This window comes from Aphelocoma coerulescens, chromosome 9 (genome assembly GCF_041296385.1).
Source record: "Aphelocoma coerulescens isolate FSJ_1873_10779 chromosome 9, UR_Acoe_1.0, whole genome shotgun sequence".
In the NCBI taxonomy this organism is placed as follows: domain Eukaryota; kingdom Metazoa; phylum Chordata; class Aves; order Passeriformes; family Corvidae; genus Aphelocoma; species Aphelocoma coerulescens.
This window is the reverse complement of record NC_091023.1, coordinates 24,035,556-24,060,219: the sequence shown is the minus strand read 5'-3', so window position 1 is coordinate 24,060,219 and position 24,664 is coordinate 24,035,556. Positions and strand designations below refer to the sequence as shown.

Here is a 24,664-nt window from a genome sequence, read left to right as displayed (position 1 = left end):
TAAAATCCTTACATTATGCCAAAATATTTTGCACTAAAGTGTAGACTCTGAGGCTGTTTGCTATGAGAAATTGCAAAAGCAAAAATGGGAGGGGCACTTTTGTGTCCATTATTCAAAGTTTATGAGTTGGCCTATCTGGAATAACAAGCAAGGGGAAGTTACATTCCTTATCCTCCTAGACTAATGGGACAGACAGCAGCTATACAATCTATAGCTGAAATTAAAAAAAAAAAAAATATTATTATTGTTGTTGTTATTATTATTATTATTATTATTATTATCATCCAAGCTTTAAAAACTATCACAATGAAAGATAACAGCTCAGGCAGGGGGATTGTCAGCATGTGGAATACTGGGTGATTGGAAACCATGATTTTCAGTTTCATGAGCTTCCTTGGAGTTTTGCTCTTCCCAAAATATCACTACCTGTAGTACTATGAAGAACTGGGGAACCTGGGGAAAAAAAATCATATTTAAAATCACTTTATTTATTAGAATTTAATTATTGTGAGAAAATAGCGACCGGTTTCTGAAATTATAAGTAATTAAACATTTATCATAGAATTGATTTAAATTCTCATGGAATTGAAACAAAAAAAATCTCACGTAATTCTCCTTAATGAGGCACAAAAATCCTGATTTTGTGGCATTTGAGCCTTACTGAGATTCCCACAGCAAGGAATGAAAGGGCTCCTCTGGTGAGCACTACGAGTCTGAGGGATGCGCAGACTTGAATCCTTCAAACTCCCTTTTTAATCAGCTGGGTGGGGGAAGTTCATTATGCCCTGCTGTGCTCAGTTCTCACTCCCAGATCACACACGAGTCCATAATCCAGTGACTACAGAGTGTGCCTGAGCCAGAGCGAAGGGAAACTGCTTTGCAAGTTCTAGCCTGGGTAAATATTATTCCTTCTGCTGATCCCTGAAGAAAGCAGCAGGATCCAGCTGGCAAAGCCTTTAACCGACAGAAACTGGAGAAGAACCTTTGCAGCTAGGCTTTCTTACACCTTCACAGGCTAAATAAAGCTCAGGATATTCCTTCCAGATTCCAGCCTGCTGACAGCAGCTGCCTGTTTAAATGCCTTAAACTATAAATTATCATGGTATGTGCTATTATGACCAATATCAGTTTCAGGAAATGAACCAACAAGCTGTTACTCCTGGTTTTTTGGGGTGTTATTTGTGTTGTTTTGTGCTATTTGTTATGTTTTTTTGTCTCGTGTTGTGCTCCAAAGAGCCTCATGGAGCACCCATCGAGCTGAAACAATTCTTGCTCATGCAGGTCATGAATTCCTGCTATATATAAGGTAGGCCTCAAGACATGGGTCATAAATGATGGAGTATTTGAGACATTTAGATGCAGGAGGTTCTGCCTGAGCTGTTTGCTGTGCATTTAGGAGCTGGGTGCTTCCAACCCCTGGCTCCTGGATGGGAGCCTGCTCTGGTGTCAGGAGAAACAAAGAGCTTGAGCCAGAGCTAACGAGCCCTTCAACCCCTGCCTGCATTTCTGACCCCCTGGGCCATGCTGCACATGAGTCTCCTTCACTCTGAAATGTTCCAGCCAAGTTTGGGGCTGTTTCAGGAACCCCCAAACTCCACGCAGAGCATGGATGAGACGGGATTTTATCATACGAGGTCTGGAACTGTCCCGCTGTTCTGTGTAAGGGCCACAGAGATGATTTCACACCTTCTCCAGGACTCAGGTCCTGGTGGTGAAATTCACATGTCATATTTACATCACTTTTGGATAGACATGAGAGAGGCAGCACTGCACCTTAGTCCTTTTTCGTGCTGGAGGAACAGTTTTGCCTTTTTTTTTCCAATATTCCTGTAAAGCATTTTGTAAGACCCTTCGGCCCTTTTGTGTGGTATCAATTTCCACTTTCAAGGGCCGCTTTTCAAAGCTGCTATTTCTTAACACTCCTGGCTGCAGCAAGAAATCAAATGGAACTTTAGTTAGTCTTATCTTGTAGAGGTTGAAGAGGGATATTTGGAAATGGAAGAAGGTCCTGAACCCCACTGAGACCTTGGAGGAAGTACCTTCCATAATAGGTAAGTAAAAGAAAAAGTAGGTAGGCAGGCACCTGGCACTTGCCCTTTTAGTCATTCTCTCAGGCTGTTTTATCTCCTCTGCAACCTCTCTTCCTCTTCATGACCTGGAAAAACACAAACCTACGCAATATCTGAACCAGAATTGCTCCCTGGAACAAACCAGGGCTTCATCAGAAACAACAAAGAGGGCGTGAAGAGAGAGAAGAATGTTTTTATAGCCATAAAGCCATTAATACCGGGTTTTAAATTCCCAGTGCCTTTGGTAAAATTTGTCAGCCCAGCTGGTTCTGAGAAAGACTAAATACTGTGCTCATGGATATTATTGCTTGTTCCCTTCCTTCCTTTCCTTCCCATTAATAAAGTTCATCCCAGGCACTCAGAAATTGTTGGATAAATGTGTTCAATGCTTTTCTTATCGCTAGAGACTAAATTTGCAATTGAGAGTGTGTAGTTGATACTACACCAGGATATGATAGTTCAAATTTGTTTTCAATAGAAATTGCCCTAATCATGATTTATTTTCAGGATGGATGCTCCACAGAGCCCTGCACCAACCAAAATCCTCTGGATTCGTTGTGTCCTGATGGATTTCATCACAGTGGCATTTTTCTTTATATTTTCTACTACTGCTGTATTTCTGTGAGTGGGAGGAAGTGCATGAGTCACAAACTTTCACGACCATGTAATCTAGGCCAAATTGAGCAGTCCTAAAAATGAAACTATTGGGTAGCTGTCAGCAGGGCGAATTTGTGTTACTGCTTCATCAGAAACAGAACCACTGCAGCTTCATGCTGGGAAATGTAGACGAGAAGACTGAGTGCTCTCTACACCCCAAAAACTGTTTTAAAATATTAATAATATCAATATTAATATTAATTAATAATAATAATGATAATCTAATATTTTCTTATGGCATAAATTCATTGTAGGCCTGACATTTACAGGTGGAAGTTAGATGTGACACTTCCTTCGGTAAACAAATTCAAATTATGTCCCATTCTTGTAACATCTTCTAAGTCTGTTTTGAACTGCAGCAAGAGGGAGACCTCCAAATACCAACACATGGACCAGGAGCCATGGAAGGGGTGCTCTCAAGTAGAAACAATATGAAAAGAGAGAAAGAACCTGTTTAAAGTTCTTCACTTTCAAAATCGAGGGGGGTTTTGTGGAAATCATGGTATGCAGATTACTTTGTAACTAGGAAAAAACCAGCTGTTAAACCTCTGAGCATTTCCAGTTGTACAGAAAACTCACTTGGGGGTTTCACCATGAATAAGATGCATGAGAGGCAGATATTTAAAACTTCATTAAAACAAAAAAACTTTGCTAGAATTAAAAAAATCACAGTATTTGAACAGCTGTTCCATCAGGAAAAGGATCTGTCAGGTGTAAATTACAGGTAATGCTCTTCAGGGTTTGTATGTTACGAAGAAGTTCTCTTATGTTCCTGCAAGGAAAGGTAGAGGACACAGATGGTGGCCAGAGGCGTTTGGGAAAGCAGAGAATGGCAGCTTTTAATTTTATGTTCTTACAGAATTGTGCAACATCCCCAACTGTGAGCACAAAATGCCCAATTTCTACCAACACGGCTTCAGATTTCTGGGGACAGACTCTCCCAAATCCCAGCACCGAATTTCTGACTACATTTCCCCACCACTGCCTTCCCCTGCAGCTGATTGAAAACAGAATTAAACACCATATTGAGCTCCCTTAAAAGACGTGGTGCTAGGTAACCTCTGCTGCTCCTCATTTCCTCTCCTCTCCCCTTTGCCACTTCCCTGGAACAGCCAATCTCTGGCACTTCCCTGGAACAGCCAATCTCTGGCTCCTCATTTCCTCTCCTCTCCCCTTTGCCACTTCCCTGGAACAGCCAATCTCTGGCATTGGGGAGTAAATTAAAATGTGCGCTGAAAGGTTTCCATTCCTCCCGTGAAACTTCTCAGCATCACCTCAGATTAGTGTTCCAGAACCACCTGGAAAAATGGGGTTTGCAGACCTTTCAAACTTCCATTTCTGCCTTCTGATGATGGAACAAGGGCTAAGCTGCAGGAAAGCAGCACGGAAGAAGAGTGGCCCTTCAAAAGGGGATTAACCGTGGGTGAACGTTAATTAGAATTTCACGGTGCCTTTTGAAGCCATGTGTTTACGTGCCTGTAAAATACTCTCTGAAGTGTCTGGCTTTATGTGTGAATCTGCCTTAGACTTACCCCATAAGTTCATGTGTGCCCTTCCTTCGTCTCTCTGTTCACAGACTTGTTCTGCCCCCAAAATGGTTTGAGAGTCTTTCAGACATTTTCTGCTTTCATATTTCCATCTCTTTTTTGTTCTGTCTCCTTTGTGCATTTCTTGGTCACCCGATGTCTTGCAGCAGTTGCATTTCCCTCTCTTGCTTTTCCATTTTCCTTACTTCCCTTCAAACACTAAATTATTTCCACCCAGGTTTGTTACTCTCACTCCCAAATTTGAGGTGGCAATCACACCATGCTTTTATTTCACTCTTGAAACACTTGTTTCCCTTCATCCCTCTCCTTTGCCCGGAATGTGTCTGTGCAGACTCCGCCAGGCCCTTGGGACAGCAGGGAACGCTGTCCAGTGCAGGCTGTTCAACCTATCTCAGTTATGAGGCCTTATCCAAGATTTGGATCCAGAGAATCACTGAATCAGTTAGGCTGGAAAGGACCTCCAGGATGTTTAAGTTGAGCTGCTGACCCAGCACTGCCAAGGCCACCACTGTGCCATGTCCCCAAGTGCCACATCCACACGGATTTTCAATCCTTCAAGGGACAGGGATTCCACCATGGTCCTGGGCAGGTTTCACCAGGGCAGAACAACCCTTTCCATGAGGAATTTTTCCTAATATCCAACTTAAACCTCCCTTGGTGCCACTTGAGGCCGTTCCCTCTCCTCCTGTCCCTGTTCCCTGGCAGCAGAGCCCGACCCCCCCGGCTGCCCCCTCCTGTCAGGGACTTGTGCAGAGCCACAAGGTCCCCCCTGAGCCTCCTTTGCTCCAGGCTCAGCCCCTTTCCCAGCTCCCTCAGCCGCTCCTGGGGCTCCAGCCCCTTCCCCAGCTCCATTTCTTTCTCCAGACACCCTCCAGCTCCTCAGATCTCCCTCTCTTCCAGGGCTAGGAGCTCACCTTGCTCAGCCCCAGGTCTGTGAATCACCATTGATGGTTTTGATCCCACAGCCTTTGACAATTGAATTTGGGCTTACCCTGCTCCATAAAGCATTGTCGCTGTTCTCTTCCAGGCAAACCTCTGCATTTTAGCTCTAGGTTTAATTTTATTCTCACTCAATGACTCCTACAATATTTGGACAATATTTCCTTAATAGATGTTCTCATCTCCTGTTTGAAAATAATGGTTTGACTCATCTGTTGGAGGGAGGAAAATCCGCGTGGACAGAATTGTGTTTGCTGCACATATGGAAAGGAACGAGACAGCTTCTTGTAATTTGCAATATTTGTAATAAAATTAAACCAGTCTCAACAATTTGTATCCCAGACTTATTTTCAAAAGATATCTGAATCAAATACTCCTGTTTTCAGTTTTGAAATTCAATGACAGCTTGTCAGCTTGCAAGCCAGAGAGAGAGAGAGATGCCTGCCAAGGTGAGTCTCTGGTTACTGATATTTTCCATGATCCACTGTTTCCTAATAGTTTGCTAAAAAGGTGTTTCCATTACTGTTTCTGAATATAACAATGGATGTAAACTCTGGTAAAAATGATGAGTCACTTTTAAGAACTCAAAACTGAAGGTGGAACAATAGGAGGAAATTTTCTTAAAAATTAAACTTTTTTTTTCCCCTTTTTGTTCAAGGCTATAATATCTGCAATTTTTTTTCATGGCTCAGAAATTACTCACAAGAAAGACAGCAAATGTGAGAATAAATGTGTCCTTTTGGGTCAAAATGAAAGCTGTGATTTTCCCTAACATGGGGAAGAAAGACTTTCCATACACATTTTTGTAATTTTGGGAACCTCTCTCTTGCTTTGTTCATATTCCTTTTTTTTTTTTTTTTAAACCAGAAATCTTTTCTTCTGGATTCTTGACCTGATCAAGAAAAATCACTTGTTAAGATGAAAAATTCATTTTTCTGGATGAGTGTGAGATCTCAGGAGCAGCAGCCTCAGGGAAAGGCTCCTCTTGGTCCCCCCGAGCTGTGGCTTTGCAATGTTTGAAGACCCTGTGAGGATCAGAACGCCTGCAACCCAAAAACTTTCCTCTATCCCTGTGAAGACGAGCGAATCTCTGGCAGAAATACAGCCCACAGTAAATTTCTTCCCTTGAAATGGCTCAGTGGGACATAAAACTTCCAACTTCCTGAAGTATGGGGAAATTAAAAGTGCTTGGAGTTTTTTATTTTTATTTTTTCCCAGTATATTCAGTCCTTCCCACAGCCAGAGTATATAGGTCCCCAGTTCAAGTGCTGCCTGGACTCTATATGAGGCTGTTGGTTTTGTTCTCACTGCTCTGAAACTGCTCTCTATAAACAGGGTGGGAGAAGTTGGTAACAAAAGCTCTGAAATTTATTATGTGCCTACCAGTGGAACATCAGGGAAAGGCAATAATAACCAGACAAAGTGCTTCAAAGCTTTAGTGGGACAATCAAAGCCTCACAAATTCCCCTAAAACATAGGAGGAAATATTTCAAAGGCTTCACTTTATAGAAAAAGCTGCAAAGATTTGTTTCAGCAGTTGTAAAACTGGCAGGGAGACAAGTTTTGCCCGTTTCCTTTTATCCGAAACATTTTTCACAAAGCCTTAAAAAATATTATCTTTGTGAGCTCTGTTATATTCTTGCTTGAGTTTTCAGCTCATCTGATTTGTCTGGCTCTTGTCACTTTGCATCTCTCACGACTAAAGAGTTACCAAATCTAATGGATAAAGGAACAGAAAAGGCACCCATGGGTTTGGGATGTCCTCCAGTTTTTCAGGATAAATAGAATTTCCTCTTCCCAGAGCTGGCAGAGCATCCTGCTGCTTGGGATTGGTAGGACCTGGTAGTGTCCTCTGCCTGCTTTCAAAAGCTTCCTGAAGAATAACAAAGGCATGGCAGAAAAATGAACTTTAAAAATGTTTAAAAAGAGAAATTTAAATTCTTTCACCGTGGGTGTAGCTTAAAATCAAGTGTGCTGGAAAGAATTCAGGAGAAGGCCACTGAAAATTAACAGTGTTGTTAAAATAAAGGTTATTTCCACACAAACAGAATTGTACTTGGGCCTGATCCATCACTTTTCATATGACACCACACTATGGTTTCCTGCTGGATCCAATCTGCCCAATCCAGTTTGTCTAGCTGTGATGATATCTGGTGTTCTAGCAAATGATTTTGGGGCTATGGATTGATATTCAACAGCCAATACTCTTAAATGCAGGAACAAGCTGAGGAGACCCCAGGTCAAGGTGAAGGGAAGAATTTAACCTCAAAGTGTAAACCAAGAACTTCCATTTTGGAATCTGTTCTTTCTTGTAACCCAAATATTTCCTTAGGCTTGATTTATTCAGGCAGCAGGAGTAATAAGTCTCTTTCTTCTCTTGCAGATAAAGAGGCATTTTTCAGGGTATGATGAAAATGTTGCTCTTTCAAGGCTCAAATGTATGAAAAATAGGTTTTATCAAATACCTTAAGAGCACTAGGAATGGCTGGGATACTTGGTCGGACTTATTTGATACCCAAACTCAGCCATGAAAAAGACTTTTTAAGCAGGATCTTCACAGCTCCATATATGTAAACACATGGCAGATTCCTGAAAATGACACTATTCCCTGGGATCCAGAAGAGAGAGATTGGAGTCCAGCACCAGCTCCAAGGCTCACGGGAGAAATATCTGTTCCTGTCTCCTGCTGAATCCTCTACATCTCCATTCCCTGCTTAAATTCAAAGATAGAAATTCTTTGTGCCTGTAATTTTCCAGGAAAAAATGGTCAGTAATCACTGATGGTTATTCTTAGCCAGGATGTGAAATAGGAAGTACCCAGAGATCTGGAAAATTGCATCCAGTACTGCTGGGGGTGGTGGTGGACTGGGAAACCCCTGGGCTGGCTGACAGTGTCCTTTTAGTTACTGAGAAATGCAGAAATTGAGGATTGCACCCTCTTGGGATGCTTTGAAGGAGTCACTTTCTGTCCCTAGCATCTTTTCTTTTGTCCTTACATGACATTAGGGATTTCTCACAAGTTTTCTTGCTTTGACCCTTCTGATTCTCTCTCCCACCCCACAGAGGGGGGAGAGGGCAGCAGTTTTGTGGGGTTTAGCTGCTGGCTGGGGTTAAACCATGACAGAAACAGAAAATGCTCCTAAGTGCACATTTTAAACTTTCCCTATCAGCATTTTTATTCCTCACATGAGAATAAAACCCAGAAATCATTAAGGTCAAAGTCTGGGCTTGAAGACCCCTCATGAGAAGCAGCTCTGGCACCTTTCAGTCCCTCCCAGCCAGAAAACACCAGGAAAAACATGATTTCTTCCAGTTTTGTTGACTCTCCTTCATCTCCTTTCCTCTGCAGGCTGCTCTCCCCTCCCTTGTGCTTTTGTACTCCAGCACATTAGAATATTAGGTCAAACACCCTCACTAAAAATTGTGCTGTTCAATACTCCTCATTTTTGCTTGATTTTCTCTTCCTCTGCTGGAGACACCAGTGGTAATTTTCCCCTCAGAGGTTTGCCCTTTGATCATGCCAGAGTTTCCTATAAACATTATGTCAAAACAGGGCTTCCCCAGTTCCTTATAAATGTTTGCTGTGCTCAAATGTGCCAGGAAAAAAAGGATGGCCTATTAATCTTGGAATTATCAGGAATTTTTGTTACTTCCCCACTCCTTGCACACTCTGAGTAGTGGGATACAGAGCTTTAGGGGTCTGTGTTCTGGATAATGAGTAAAGGGTCACACCGAGGGTTAATCCTGACCAGATCTTTTACTAATACACAAATTGCAGGACTGTACTGTTTTTCCCAATAGTGATGGTTTGGATCCTCGTGGTGGAAGCAGAGGGAAGGATTATTTGCTGTTTGCTGTGGAAACCACTTGCAATTCAATCTGTGGGGTAATCTAATTATAGTGTGAATGATGATCAGAGTAGGTGACAGGACTGTCTTCCACAAACTTAAAGCTGAATGTACCTTATGTTGTCTAATTTTAGGAGCTGCAGTGACAGGAACAGTGTTTTGCAGAGCAGGTTACTGAGATTTATCTAAATATATACATAAAAGTTATATAGATGAAAATTAAATCTATACACAATCCAGCAGAAACCAGTAGTTCAAAGAAATGTAAATATCACCCTGCAAAATCAGATGTAGAGCTGAATTTCTCTTTTTCCACTAAGAACTAGTTCTGTTTAATGGCAGGATGTGCTGTGTCTGGTGGAAGATCCTGCCTGCAAGCTCCTGTAGGGCGGGATGGGAAGCTGCAGGGTGGGATAAGGAACTTTCACTCAGTTTGCTCTCCACCAAGGCCCTAATGCCACCAGCACCAAAGGAATGGTGTCACTGCACATCTTCACGATGCAGGAAGTGCTCCCAAGCCTTTCCCAGCCTCAGACTTCATCTTGGGAATCTATCAGATGCATGTTTGGCATTGATAGAGCAGCCTCACAGCTCAGTTCCAGAGCGTGCACCTCACTGAAAGCTTTGCTCTGCACCACAGCCTTCCCTGCCAAACTCACATGGAGGGGTGTGCTCAGGCTCTGAGAGGAGAGGGAGGCAGGAAGAGCTCGTGGATTACATTTTAGATTAAATTTTACCATAATTAAACCTGGATTAAAGCATTAGTCAGTGATGAGTAAAGCTATTGGTACAGTTGCTTTCTGAGTTTTAATATGCTCATCTCTTCTGGTAAGAGAAATACTACAAGCTCCAGAACATACAGGGGACAGGAGTTGTTAAGGTAATTAATCCTCCTGAAAATCAATCAATAAATCAATCAATCAAACCTACTGATAAGTAAATCTGTTAAAAAAGGGATGCACATAAAAATAAACTGTGAGCTCACTGTGGAGGGTGAGGTGAAGGGAGAACACAGGGCTGGGGGTTGGCAGCCACCAAGTTTGGGGTGTCCTGGAGCTGGGGAGAACCCAAGCAGTGGAGGAACATGGATTTGGGGTGGATGGTGGAGCCCTTGGCACCTGGCAGCTCCCTGGATAACACCACAAAGCACAAACAGCACTTTCCTTGGATGGACAAACAGGGAATATCAGCTTGAACAGGAAGGGAGAGATGACACCTGGAATTACAAATCCGTGGGGATGACAGTGTTTAATTCTGGCAGGGAAAGTTCCAACAAGGTGTGGATGAATCACAGGTTTAAAGGTGGAGAGTTGTTATTTGAGAAACAACATGTTAGTGAAAGTCTGAAGGGTATGACCTGGCTTGTTTAATGAAGAATTAGAAAAAAAAAAAAGGAACCAAAAGTCATAAAATAAATCTTACAAATTGTCAAACAAAATAGAATGCCTGGAAAATGTAGAGGTACAATAGGCAAATTCAGTCTAGAAACAACACTTTTATAATTGTAACCATTTTAAGTGGAATTAACATTTAAACAACCTAACCATGTTTGTTCTGGAATTTTAATCAATGGAAGCATTTTTAATCAGTGGAAACATTTCAGTCCTACCTGTGTTTTGTGTTATGTACGAGGTTGGGTGGACTAAATGAGCACAGTGGTCTCCTCTGGTTTCTAATCTATTAAAAAAATTAATTAGATCCTGTTCCAATGTTGATTTCAGCCTTTACAAATCTATATATCCTTGACAACTCAAAGAAAGGGTCCACCTTAGAAAGAGAATTAATGCAGGATTTAAACATTTCAGGTAAAGAAATGTTTTTAGAGTGTGAATTAACTGTTTGGTTGTGTGTTCTCAGAGGCACAGACTTTTGTATATATAATTTTCTCAGGAGAGACCACAAACCAAACTTCTGGATAAAGATACCTCCCCTTCCCACCAGGCTAACCCCACAGGACTGGGGTGGGGGCTGGCTTTGTTACTGCTCTGAAACGTTTTCATTTCAAACTGAGCATCACATGGAGAGCCCCCAGCCCTGCCCAGAGGAGCAAGGGCTGCCTCACTTCTCCTGGACTCCAGCTGGAGAGGGGATTTAACCCATTCCAAACACCCACATGAAATATTCTTATTTGCTCCTTGTGCAGGCTGGGCCATATTTCACTTCAAGATGAGTGACCTGGAACTGCAGGATGATTTGTCATGGGCTTGCACTCACAGCACACAGGGGAGGAGAGGCTTTCTGAAATCCCAATCTCTTCATCATGTGAACATAACACACCTCCCTGTTAAACACCTGAATGTTCTGAGTAAATTACATCCTCAAGGGAATCGGGCTTTTTGCCACTACTTGTACTGCTGGAAGTATTTTCCAGCATTTGAAATATTTTGTTTCTAACACTCAAAGCCATTACCTGCCTTTGCAACAACCGCTGCCACGGCAAAGAAATGTTTTGCATTTGCTTTTATGGGTGGATAAACATTGTTTCCTTAAGCTTGTCCAATACAGGCAGCAACACGTCCACAGCTTATTTTTTTATAACAGTGCTTTTGTCAGAACTAAAATAGGAATTCTGGATAACTGAACCATTAATCTGCTCCCATCGTTCCAGTCAGGCTCCAAAGCAGCACTGAAACCATCAAGCTTTTTCCCCTGGTGAAACAACAAACATCTGACCAACCAACCGAACTTCCAGAGTAAACTTACCCAGTTTTGGCAAAAGTTGCCCAGTATCTCATCATGGAGCGGCTCAGGAGCTCCTCAGCTTTGGTGTAATTCACTCTCCTCTCCAGGGGCAGCCCGAACACAAACTCGATCTCGTAGCCGTGCATGACCCCCATCCACTCTGGCCAGGGCAGCTTGGAGGAGCGATGCTCAAAGAAATAAAAGAACACATGGTGCCCCAGCTGGGCGAAGCTGGTGGTGAATTCCACCACGGGACAGATGATGTTGTAGTCCCCGATCACGTCATCGATGGCATCCCGGTAGTGCTCCGGCTGCTCCACGTTTTCCCAGTCCGTGTAGTGAAAGATGATCGATTCTATCGCAAGTTTGCTCACTCCTGGGAAGGCCAGATTTAAAGCTGCTTCAAACTGGGTTTTGTTGATCAAGCCATCGCTACCCTTGTCGAGGCCAGGGACTCCATATGCCAGAAATGATGACCCTTCATCCTTATTAACACCCACCAAGATCTGGGTCTGTTTGAAAAGACCATTCTTGATCAACATTTCTGGCATGTCCGCCAGAAAATCCCCATCCACACTTGGGCAGAAATATACTTGTAAAAGAGAGCCATATGGAACCACAAAAATTTCATTTTCCAGTATTTCCTTTGGGTCCTTGTCTTGGAGGCAGAGGATGAGCTCGGACTCGTTGCTGGTGGGACATTGGAGCTGTTTGGCCAAAGCCACTGTTCTGTTCCTGGCCTCAGAAGCTGTGATTGCAGCCCAGGGGGCGTTTGCAGACCCACTCTGCAGGATGGCCCTGGTGAATAAAGGGTGGCTTTTAGGAGAGAGGAGGTGATAGGTGACAGAGGCCGAGCCAGCGCTCTCTCCAAACAGAGTCACGCTTTTGGGATTGCCTCCAAAGGCTGCTATGTTCTCCTGGACCCACTGAAGTGCCAACCTTTGATCAAATAAACCTGCATTTCCAGGAGCTTTCTGGTTCCCTGGCAAGGACAGAAATCCCAAAGCAGCAGTCCTGTAGTTCATGGAAACCACGACCACTCTTTCCACCCTGGCCAGAAACTTCCCATCGTAGACAGGCAGGGAAGTGGACCCAGACTCAAAGCCACCACCATAAATCCACACCATGACAGTGGCATTCTTGGGCTTGGGAGAAGGAATCCATACATTCAGGTATAAGCAGTCCTCACTCAGGTTGGTTTTTGGGTTCCACATCTCTGACCCAGCAAACCCTGGGTAAGTTGTGTCTATGGGCTGGTAACAGGAGTTTGCGTGCTTGGTGGCATCCCAAACATCTGCCCACTTCTCCCGAGGTTCTGGCTTTTGGAATCGCAGCCTCCCGATGGGGGGCTGCCCATAAGGGATCCCAAGGAAAGCTGTCACGGTTCCCCCCAGCACCTGCAGGCTGGTACCTCTGACTTTGCCCTTCTGGGTTGCAATGATGTTCTCCTCAGGTGCCACCTTCCTGACGAACACGGACAGGAGAAGGAACCCCATCAGAAATCTGGTAGAGAGACTTAAACCATTTGTCCAAATCATGATGCCTGAAAAACAGGACAAAAAATAAATTCAGAATTAGTGTTGCAATACATCAGTACCACAATGGTTTGTTAAATAAGGGTGTGGGTCATCCCAGGGGCGGTGAAAATGAGACGGTGCTGCTGCACACAGCACAGCAGTGTTTAACTGTAAGTTCTTGTTGGTTATTTGTGTTGCAAAGACTTTGCCCATTTGTTTAGTATTTGGCCAGTACTTCAGAAAAATTCTCTTGCTAAAAGCTACAGAACTGAGGAAGACAAACCAGGAGAGATGAAGTCATACAAGCAGGCTCTGACCCTTGCAGATGATCTACCCACCAACCAAAACCTACATGAATAATTTCTTCTAAGACCTTGTTTTTCTAAAGCACCTTAACCAAGCTTACAACCAGCAGAGTCATATGAAGCACGAATGTCATATTTGGAATGAATACTAAAATGCTAAAACATCAAGGATTTTTGAATATATGACAATGGTGCCTAATAATTTGGGTATGGTTTGCTCTTTCCTTCCTGAGAACTTTTCCAAGTGCTAATCAGTATTACCTTAAAGCTAAGGCTATAAACATTGATTATATATCAAATTTAAGCACACTAATAATCTTATTTACCCCACCTTTCCAAATAACACCTCAGCACCATCCCCTTGAATCTAAAAATTCAGGAAAATCCTATTTGCATAAATCCATTTCTGTGGTTTACATATGTGAAAATGCTCAACAAAGCTCCTTTCTTTTTTTTTTTGCTCGTTGCCCTGTCACATATCACGTGCTCTGTCCTGTCCCTTTAAACAGGCCACTCTTTGTTAATGAGGAGCACTCATGTCCTTAAAAGGAATGAGGATAATTTCTCTGGAAAATACAGCTGTGGCCTAATTTGAGCTGCTCCTGCTTGTATGCCTGTTCTTGGAAAGAAAATGCAGTGGAGGGGGGAACTGGAAGGTTTTGTGCAAAGGGGTTCCTAGCTTTGAGACAGCATCAAAGGAGCAGGGAGGAATCCTCAGGAACAACATTCTTAGCATTCATCTAGACAGAAAATAGATAAATTTTAGAAAACATAAACATTTATGCTCTGGTTGTTTTGTTAAAGTAAAATAGATGAGGTGGTGAATGGGGGTGATAGACTTGGGAGGTGGTCTCACACTCCACCCCGTCTTCAGCTTGACTGACAGAAACCTGCAACTGCCCCCCTTTTTTGTTAAATATTCGAGATGTGAGTTGTCAGCTCACGGGGTCCAGCAGCTCCCAAGGAGTTTGGGTCAGCACAGGCAGGAGGCTCGCTCACAGCATTCAGTGGCTTTTGTCTCCCCCTCCCTATGTGCCAGGCATAGAAAAATGGAATATCCTGAGTTGGAAGGGATCCACAGGGATCATCCAGTCCAAGCCCTGGCCCTGCCCAGACACCCCAACAATCCCACCCTGGGCATCCCTGGGAGCGGTGCCCAAACACTCCTGCAGCTCTGGCAGCCTCGGGGCCGTGCCCATTCCCTGGGGAGCCTGGGCAGTGCCCAGCACCCTCTGGGGGAAAAACCTTTTCTGGTACTCAACCCAAATCTCCCCAGAGACCAAAACAAGAGCCTGTACTTGCAGTTACCCCAGTTTGCTAAAACACTGAAGCCTAAATCCCACTGTCTTTGAGAGAATTGGCCATCTCTCACCCAGTTTGCTGAATATTTCCATCCTGCTAAACCAACACAGACTTGGGATTATGTTTTTAACTCAGAACGTTTCATTGTAAAACTTTCTCGAGAAGATTTAAGAGCGGCCATGGAAGCAGAGGTGAGAAGAGTAATTTGCTTTGCTCTGTAAATCTGCACTTAAAAATTCATTAGTGTTGAACATCCCAGGGCTTCTCTCAGCCCCTCTGCAAAGCCAAACCCAAAATCCTGAACAGCCACCTGAGCTGGGAGAAGGATGACAATGGAGGTGGGATGGAGGAAGGATCCAGTTGGGTTTTGGAGCAGCCAGTACCATGAGATGGGAGAAGTAATTTCTCTAAGTCTGTTGTTGTGACACTGTTACTTCACTGAATTTGTGAAGAAAGATCATGACCAAACCACAACAAGCTGGAAATAATAAGATATTTCAAATATTGTCATTATGAAGATAAAATGGTGCTAAGAAAAGCAAGAGACTTTAAAGTTCTTCAAGATTAATCTATCTAAATAGTAATGAAAATTAATTCTCCCCCTGCTCTTTCCTGTTAATTAAAAAGGGATGGGAGGAAAACAATGTAACCTTGCAAAACATAGAGGCAGAAGTTTTAGACAATAATATTAGTGAGAAAAGAATTTAAAAAATTCAGTTCTGTACCTTTTAAATTAGCTGTCATTTCAAAGAAAAAGTTGGATCAAGCTTGAAAAACACAGAAGTTTTGTGCTGCTGAATGAGAGGACTCATCTACTCTCAGGTCACTCTGCTAATATTAAAAAAAAGTAGCAAGTGACAGGGGATTATTATTACACCTTGAATGCCTGGCAAATATTACATTTAATAAGGATTTTAATGCTGCTTTAAACCAAACTCAGCAACGTGAAGCACACCGAGCAAAACAAACATTACCTGATTATTACAATGAGAGTAAAAGGGTCAGAAGATTGCTTTAGCTCATCAGCACCAACCCAGCAGAGCTCTACCGTGCAATGAATCTGCATATTTTAGAAAGCTGCTGCTGTAGTAGTTTCCCCCAGCAAAAGTTAAACAGACTCCACTGTTGCATTCTTATTCAGCGGGGGAACACTATTTATTTCAATGCCTATTTCCTCCCCCTTGCAAATCTTTTACCCAGCCAAAAAATCTATACACCCGACTACATAATCGCTATTTAAATAGGAGAGATGGTTGAATTAATGAGTGATTTCTAGCTCAGCTTAATTTACTTAGCCCAGGATCCCTTGAATAATGCCAAGGTCTGCTACACACGCTGCTCACTCGTTCCATGTGCAGAGCAGAGGCAGCTTCCCCCGGAGAGCAACAAATGGGCAGAGCAGAGCCTTTTCAAAGATCCCAATCCCCGTGCAAATCAAGCTGAACCGTAAATTATCCTGGCAGGCAGAGACGTGCAAACAGAGAATCACTTACCCCACTCCTGTTACAAGAAGCACAAAGTTTTTAAGAGTCGGGATCTTGGGATCCCTCGGGGGAGATGCAGCGGTGCAGCTGCTGCTCTAAGCCCGTAAATTGGCCAGTGCTGACATTATAATCAACTCTTTCTGACATGGAGCTCGCGAGAGTTGGCAGCAGCCACTCGGTCTGCAGGCAGCCTCTGCCTCCCATCCCACATCTGCTCCAGGGACAAAACCAGGCTGGGCAAAAACCAGGCACAGGGCTGGGGGAACACATGGATTTGTTCCTTGCGTGGGGCATCTGTTTTATAAGAATAAATAGAAATGCCAGTGTAATAAATCTAGCCTCTCTGTCATCTTCCTTAGAGCGCTCTCTCACCTGTATTATTTTTTTTTTGGTTTTTTGCTGTATTCAAACCTCAGATTTTCACTGTAAATAAGTATTTGTTTTGGGTTTTAGCAACTGTGGCAGATAAAGCAGGAATGTGCCCTGCCTGGACATGTCAGCAACTGGCAAGCACCAGCTGCATCACTTGGCTCCTGCCCACCCAGGCCACGGCACAGATCTGCGTTGTCCCCTTCTGATGGTAGGGTTAAAAATGGGACCCATGTGCTGTCACATGCTGGCTGCTCTCTTTTCTTAGGCTGCAAGCAGGAAATCACCCATGGTGCTGAGCACACCTGATATCCTCCTTTTTCCTGAGCCTCCTGAGCATTGCTCCCACCAGAATTCCTCCACACTGCAGGTGCAAAGCCAGCCTGAACCCCTGCTCAGGGCTGCAGCACGGCTGGGGACATGTCCTGCAACACGACATTGAAATGCAAATATTCTGCAAGGTGCAGATGAAAACAGAGGGGTGGAGAAGAGAAAAAAATTCCATACAGCACCCTTACAAACTTTCTTGTCAAACCCCCTTCCCTGAGCCACCCCACGGAACCAGAAGGCCACCCCTTGGTGCTGGGGCTGCTGTCCTCCAGCAGCATCTGCTCTCTAGCTCTGCCCTGAAGAAAAAGCAATTTTTCCACAATTTAAGTTTTTTTCCTGCTGTCCATATTTGCTTCCCCCTTTAGAGCTGAACACAATTACTTTGCCTGTTTAATAATCAAATTACAGCTCTGTTTCAATTACACAAAAGCAATATTTGGCAATGCGTAGAACAGGAATAAAGCCGAAATAAAAAGTTAAGGATGAAGTTTATAGACCTTAATATGGAGATTACAAGTGGAGTTTTTTAAAGCCAGCATGGGAGTTAGGGTTTTAACAGAGGAAAGTTCAAGAAAGCAGGGTCATTTCATTCCTCCTGGTAATTTTACAGCATCCTTTAGGAAACTCCACAGGTATTTTGTGTGGATACATTCACTGGAGAGAATATGTCCCACTCTAAACCTAAACCACCATGGCAGGGGGTTCAACTGGCTGATTTTCAAGCTCCCTTCAACCCAGACCCTTCAAGGATTCCATGATTCTATGATAAATCCCTAAACTTTCAGCACAGAACTGTCCAATCCAGCGGGATTTCGGAATCCTTAGCCAAGATTGTTAACTCAGCAGCGTAATGGAAATACTTAATAATAAAACAGGGTTCGTTCAGAATTATTTCTGGTGACAACTCTTGCTGATCAAAACCTTTCAAGTGCAGGAAGCACTAAATGGTGCTATTCAAACTGAGGCAGTTCTCAATGTTTCAGCATTTGCTGCCTTTCTCTGCTGCCTCCTCACCCCGTTTGGGGACGTGGCCAGGTGACACACACTTCCTTCATTCCTGTGACATCAGAGGGATGAATCATAAACCCCAAATCTTGTTAGAGGCCACTTTAAAGCAAATTTCAGATGCTTATGGTGATGCTTGTGTTCTCAAACCTCTTTGCCTTGAGCAGTAGAGAAGCAGGAGACTCAAACACTAAAAATGCTGCTTCTGGCTTCATCTATTTTCAAACATTGTCCGTTTTTTCCTTCATTTGCTGTCAGGGCTGTACCTTCCCCTCTTGCTCCCCTTCACAGAGCCCAAGGCACCCAGAGCAGCCTCCTGCTCCAAGGCACTGCTTTACTGAGTGCAAAATGTGGAACCTTTCTGACAAGGTGACCGTGGGATGAGTGAATCCTCTGTCTCAGGCTGTTTCCAAGGCACCAGGAAACTGAGAGTTCAGCCTTGGGGTTACCTGGATGTCTTCAGGGAAGAGTGGTTACACCTTCAGACCTCTCCATTATTATCCTGCAGCCTAATGTTAGACCATTTTGCTGTAGTTTTAAAGAAAACTAAGCCCATTTCTATAATTTTTCCCCTTTAATTAAAAAAATTAACATATAAATTAAAGTCCCACAACTGTGTGCTGTGAGAGGAAACACTTCTTTTAGCTTGCTAAAAATACCTGTGCGAAAATTGGAGATTAAATACATTTAATGCTCTCAGTGATTGTGTGGGGAGTGGTCATTTTCTCAGTGATCCTTTGGGACAGTGGCAGAAAAGGAGGTGCAAACCAGTGGGTGAAATATTATATATATATATATATATATATATATGCATGTAGATATATATAAGTGCTGTACACCTACATACATTTATATATTTCTACTGTTATTTTTACATTTTGTTGTTTTGTTGTTTTTTTTTTTTTTTTTTTTTTTTTTAATAACTCTATCCATCTGTCTAAGGAGGTTTTATGAGGTTATGTCATTTTTGAAATTTAGGGCAATGTTTTTAAAAATCACCACAAAATATGAAAGTGTCTTTTTGTTACTTCACGTGTGCATGTGAAATTATTGTCACATTGACATAGGAACTTTGATCAAAGAAACGTCCAAGAGCCTTAAGAAATGAAAGTCAAGTTCAGCTCTAGGGATGGCTGATATTTAGTAGTCAGTCTAAGAAGCTTAGAGAACAATAGGTATCGTATATAAATATATAAATATGTATGGAAATGCATTAAGAAATGTGCTACAAACATATAGTATTTTGTTAGGATTTAATTCATTAACTTCCCTTCAGGATGGTACCCAAGTATTATTAACATCCTAAGTCACACACATTCCTTGTTGTCATAGAATCATGGAATCCCAGGATGGTTTGGGATGGAAGGGACCTCAAAGCCCATCAAGTTCCACCCCCTGCCATGGGCAGGGACACCTCCCACTGTCCCAGGCTGCTCCAAGCCCCGTCCAACCTGGCCTTGGACATTGCCAGGGATCCAGGGGCAGCCACAGCTGCTCTGGGAATTCTATTCCAGGGCCTCCCCACCCTCACAAGGAGGAATTCCTTCCCAATATCCCATCTAAACCTCCTCTCTCTCAATTTGATGCCATCTCCCCTTGTCCTGTCACTCCATGCTCTTGTAAATTCTCTCTTCACATTCATCTTCAGGACTTAGTAGAGCTGAGAAATCTTTGAGAGAGAAAATGTTTGGAAAAATACATATCTCAGATGTTTCTAGTGGAAAGCATGAGCCTCTCTCCCAAGGTGTTCCCTGAGCCTGCACATAAAGAGTCCCATCCACCAGATTTGATCCTGCCCTTCCAAGCCATCCACAGCTCAAAAAGAGTACCTGGGCTCCTGCCAGGATAACTGGGCTGAAAGTCTTGGCAAGCATCACCTCAAAGTAAAGGATGTCACTCACCAAGCGTGGCCATGTCTGAGGAAATATTTACATGCTCACAGTATGTAAAAGTAGGAAACATCCTTAGTTTTTTAATGGCTGGGAGGGAAATCAAAAGGCAGATTGTAGCTAAACTCTATTTGCTGTCATTTCTCTGAAGATGTGGGGAGACTGTTTTAAACTTCAGCCTTGGTAAACTCCCCTGGGAGGGCTCAGCTCTGGCTCTGATCCCTGGCTGGATTTTCACGCCGAGCATCTGCGTGACCTTGGCTGGAACCTCTGAGCAAACCACCAGGTTGTGGGAAAAAGCTGCGAGGGAAACAAGTAAACTCGGGCTGCACAAGCTCCGAAAGGGCAAGCTGCAGACAGGGGGAAGATTGCTGAGAAGGGGACAGCTAGCAGCTCAAGGACTCGCAGGCAAACACATCAAAGCTGCAAGCTGTGAAATTTTCAGGTAAAAAACCCAACGAAGGTGGGAGCTCAGCAGCAGCAGCAGCAAGGAATTACTGATGCTCAGCTCTGGGGCTTGCAGCCACGTTATTCTACTGTGAATATTAGGAAATAAATCATTGCCTTGTCCTTCGAGCATATCCTGCTTGCAGAGCATATTTGGATGCCCAAACACAGTGACCCCGAATGTTTACACCTCACAAGCATTTCCGTGTTTCTTTTTCCAAATCTCACCCTGGTTATGAGACTCCCCACCTGTTTATCCATGGATTTAAATCAGGGACACCCCAAATAAACCTGGACAGAGCTGAAGGTGATTGTAGCTAATGGTCAAACCATCCAAAATTCTGCTCTTTTTCTACTTATTCCAAGAGGTCTTGCCCCAGAGAGGCTTCCAGGACCAGCAGAAGTTCCCAACAATAGATCTGAAGGGTAATTTGATAATATCAGAAAGGTGTCTCAGATGCACACCATGAAAATGGGTGCCAATTTATTAAGTATACAGAAGATGCTAACACTCATGTAAGCCATTAAACACAATTATATTTTCCCCTTATTGGCTCAATTATGATCTACTGTACCTTTCTCCTTATTACTCTAATTATAGATTGGCATAATTTCCTCTTTATTAGCACAGTTATGGTCTGTACTTGTATAAATGTCTCGGAGAAATCAGAGCCACTGAGAAAATACAGCCACTGAAAACAGAAAGGTATTATTATTATTATTATTATTATTATTATTATTATTATTATTATTATTAATGTCTTTTGAATCTTCACATATTCTAAATTCCTAGTAGTATTACATAATTCTGAATTTTGCCTCATATAGGGATCAGGTTCAAGGAAGAAAATAAAAAATGATTGATGTGTACTCAAGATGACTTGCACACCATTATTACAGCCTGGTGTTTAGCTTGTAAGAAAAAAACTAATTAAATTATAAGTTAGGTTTCACAGATTTCTGCAGACAATTAATTCATTGACTGTGTAATGTTTTCCATTTCTGCTTTCTGTTTCTTTCCTGTGGGTAGTAAAGCTCTAATTGTTTAAAATAAAGATATTTGAATTCCCATGATCACCTAACAACAGCAGCTTGAAATTCACCATTTTATGTCCTCCCATACCCAAACTCTGCAAATAACTAAGAAGTTTGGTGGATCAATGAACTCATTTGAACCTCTTAAGCAGATTTTGTATCTGAAAAGTGGGAATTCTTCCCAGTCCCCCTAATTCTCACTATTTTAGGCTTTTTCTACTATGATCCTCTGCCTTTGAGTTTCTACACCCCCAAAAGAGATGATGTCTCTGATGGAAATGCCATAAGGATGTTCAAAGGTTCAGCCTGAGCCACTGCAGTTTTCAGACTCCAATTTCATCCAGCATGGTGAAAATAGGAGTTAAAAAATTCAGCCTGACCTCAGGACCAGCTGGGACCTGCGGGTGGGAAGTTACAGAGGGAACAAGTTCAGTGTGTCCCAGTCCACGATCCCATTAAAGGGTCACAGCTCCTGAATATGTCACAACCATGGATTTGAGTGGGAATAATTGGGTGTTTGTCATGAGATAAAACCTCAGGTCCACTGGTGCCCTGTTGTAGGTCTGAGGTTTGTGGAGAGGAGGTTTGAGAGTCAGTGCAGGCCCCGTGCAGCTGGGCTGCACCTTCCCAAATGCTGTGCTCCAGCAGGAGGAAAATAGTGGGGATGGAGGGATTTAAAAAACATGTGGATGTGGCATTTAGGGATGGTTTAGTGGTGGGCTTTGCAATGCAATGAGTGGTTGGACTCAATGATCTTAAAGGGCTTTTCCAACCTAAATGATTCTGTGATGTGTTGGTCAACATCAGGACACTTTTTCCTTATTATTCCTTATTATTACTGCATCATGGCAAAACTAAAAAATATTCCAGAGCCGTTTTTCCTTTATGTTCTCTAATTCCTAGCAGATTTGATCTCTTTGGCTTTTTTGTTTCACCAAAAAAATATAACTTTGTGTATAACAGATGACCCTGGACGAGGTTGTGCTTATTTTGTTACCCCTGGGGCACCACACGCCGACCTCTTCCGAAGGGTCATGACCAGATCCCGTTGGGAAACAGGCTCAGGAAAGCTCCTTCCCAGCAGAGAAACAAACTTCTCAGGCTGGGTGACTTCTCAACAGAAGGCCCCCTCGTCCTGTGGGTGTGCAAGTGTTGTATGAGAACCAAAATCTCATCATGGACACCTGTGCAAATTCTTTGGGAAGACGCCGCGATGGGTGAGGAGAGGATAATCCATCATGGGGCCATCTGCTTGGACAACAGCCCTGCCAGAACAGGTGGCCTCCTGCTGAAATACAGGACACTCCCTCAGCTCTTGCTATGTGTTTATATATTAAGTAGATAACATTAAGTGAAAGGTAAGATGATGCACAAAATGGGATGCTCAGGACGGATTTTGAGGGTACAAGTAAAAATGATGAGGCCATATTGATTCCAAACCTGGTCCATGCAGAACTGTTAGGAAATATTTTATTATAGAGGAGTTAGAATTCTCTTTCATTAGTTTAATAACAGTACTTTCTGCTCATGATCACCCTGCCCTATGCAGATCCCTGATGGTTCATGCACCCCATAAACTTCTCTTTCTTTCCTCCCGCTTTTGTTTGCATGATGAAAACCATACAAGCCTAAAAAACCAACTTTTCCAATCCCTTGCCCTCCATCATGTCGGAGCATTTTAACTCCAAAAGTGATCCTTAAGTGTATTTTCCCTTAGCAGGAGTTGCAAGAGGTTAAAACAGGAAAGGAAGTCTTCAGTGCAGTGCTGGAGAGCCCGGCAGAGCTCGCAGACCTCGGCGAGGGAGAGGAGTTTTAGTGGCTGCAGGAATGTTCTGATTCTCTGCTCATTTTCTCCCTTCTGCCTGGAGGCAGGTTCAGGACAAAATGCATGAAGAGAGTCCAGGGCCTGAAAGACTTTCTCTTTGAGTTGTCAGACCATGGAGCCTGGGGAATTGAAAGATGCATCCAAGATCATAAGAAAGACCGACTGCATTCAGACACGCAGCATTTCAGGACACCACCATCCTTTTTGGTTTGTTTTCAATAGCCCACTTTTATAGCTGAAGTTTTATATGTTTTCTCTCAATATATCACTAAAAAATAAGGACCTGTTGATGGTAATCTTGAATAAAAGCAGCATTTCCACCCATTTTCCACAGCAAGCAGAAGCCAGCCCTTGGGATTCAGAGGTTGCATTTTCCAGGAGTCACCAAAGGCAGCAACCAAAAGATGTCAGGCAGAATATTCCTGGGCTCCTGAGCTGGCAGCCAGCCCCTGGGGAAGGAAAACTACTTGGGATCAGCCCACCCAGGAACTGCCAGTGCTTCTAGTTGGAGCCACCAGCACAGCTGTGAATCTTGTGTGCACAATAATCAATCCCAATGAAGGCTGTAGTGATGATTCGGTCTGGAAATGGATTCAGGAGGCACAGATGGAACCTCATGGCACAAACTGCATTTTTGCTTTCATTTTTGCCAAAGCAACAACCTGCTCACGCTGGAGAAAGCCCACAGGTGGGCGGGTGGGTGCTGCTGAGTTGCACAGGGATTGCCTTCCCTCGCCTCTCCCACGGGAGCACAGCTTCCATGAAACAGAATCACAGCATCATTAAGGTTGGCAAAGACTGTCAGTCTATTTCCCAGTGCCCCTGGAGGATCAAAGCTCCATGGTGAGGACTTGTTTGGTGAAAGCCTTCAAGTGATTTTAATTCTCGTGTTCACGCAAAAGAAAAAAGAGTAAATCCCATCACCAGCTGCTGAAAACATTGGAAGTTTTGAATGTCACATGAAGAAATGGAAGTGCCCGTGGGGTTGCCTTTCTGATTGTACCCATCACAGCTGCCCTCCCCACTGAAAGGGCACTTACCAGTGGTTAGGATTTAACCACTGAAAAAGGAAAAGCAATTTGCTCACCCTCCTATGCTGCTTTTCCTCTCCTCCTCCTTTTATTCCACACCCTCTCATCCCAAATTTTAGTTGCTATTCATGTTGCCAAAAAATCTGCAGTGATATCCTTACATAGAATAATTCCTCCAGCAAATGTTAGCAGCAGCCGTAAAACAGCAAAAAAAAAAAAAAAAATTAACACAAGAAAAGCAATCAGTAAAAACCTGTACAAAAATTAAGTATTGGTGCATGAAATAGGAAAAGGGCCTGAATCTGAGGGTTTTATAGAGAAACCTGGAAGCTATTCCAGAGAAGATGGGCAAGGAGTAAAATTTATCTAATGTTGCTGGGATA

At 43.1% G+C, this 24,664-nt stretch overlaps 1 protein-coding gene across 2 annotated transcripts in view; it reads right to left on the bottom strand.

Moving 5' to 3' along the window:
• Positions 1-24,664, bottom strand: part of BCHE (butyrylcholinesterase) — a 52,444-nt gene that overhangs the window by 12,100 nt on the left and 15,680 nt on the right. Inside the window, exons 1-2 of one of the 2 annotated variants that reach the window (XM_069024131.1) lie at positions 16,360-16,539; positions 11,764-13,285 (exon numbers count right to left, since the gene is read on the bottom strand). In XM_069024131.1, the coding sequence (XP_068880232.1) occupies positions 11,764-13,280 (1,517 nt within the window). In that variant the 5' untranslated portion in view covers positions 13,281-13,285; positions 16,360-16,539. Of the gene's footprint in view, positions 1-11,763; positions 13,286-16,359; positions 16,540-24,664 lie in introns of those variants that run through there. The other variant, XM_069024130.1, reaches the window with a different exon arrangement.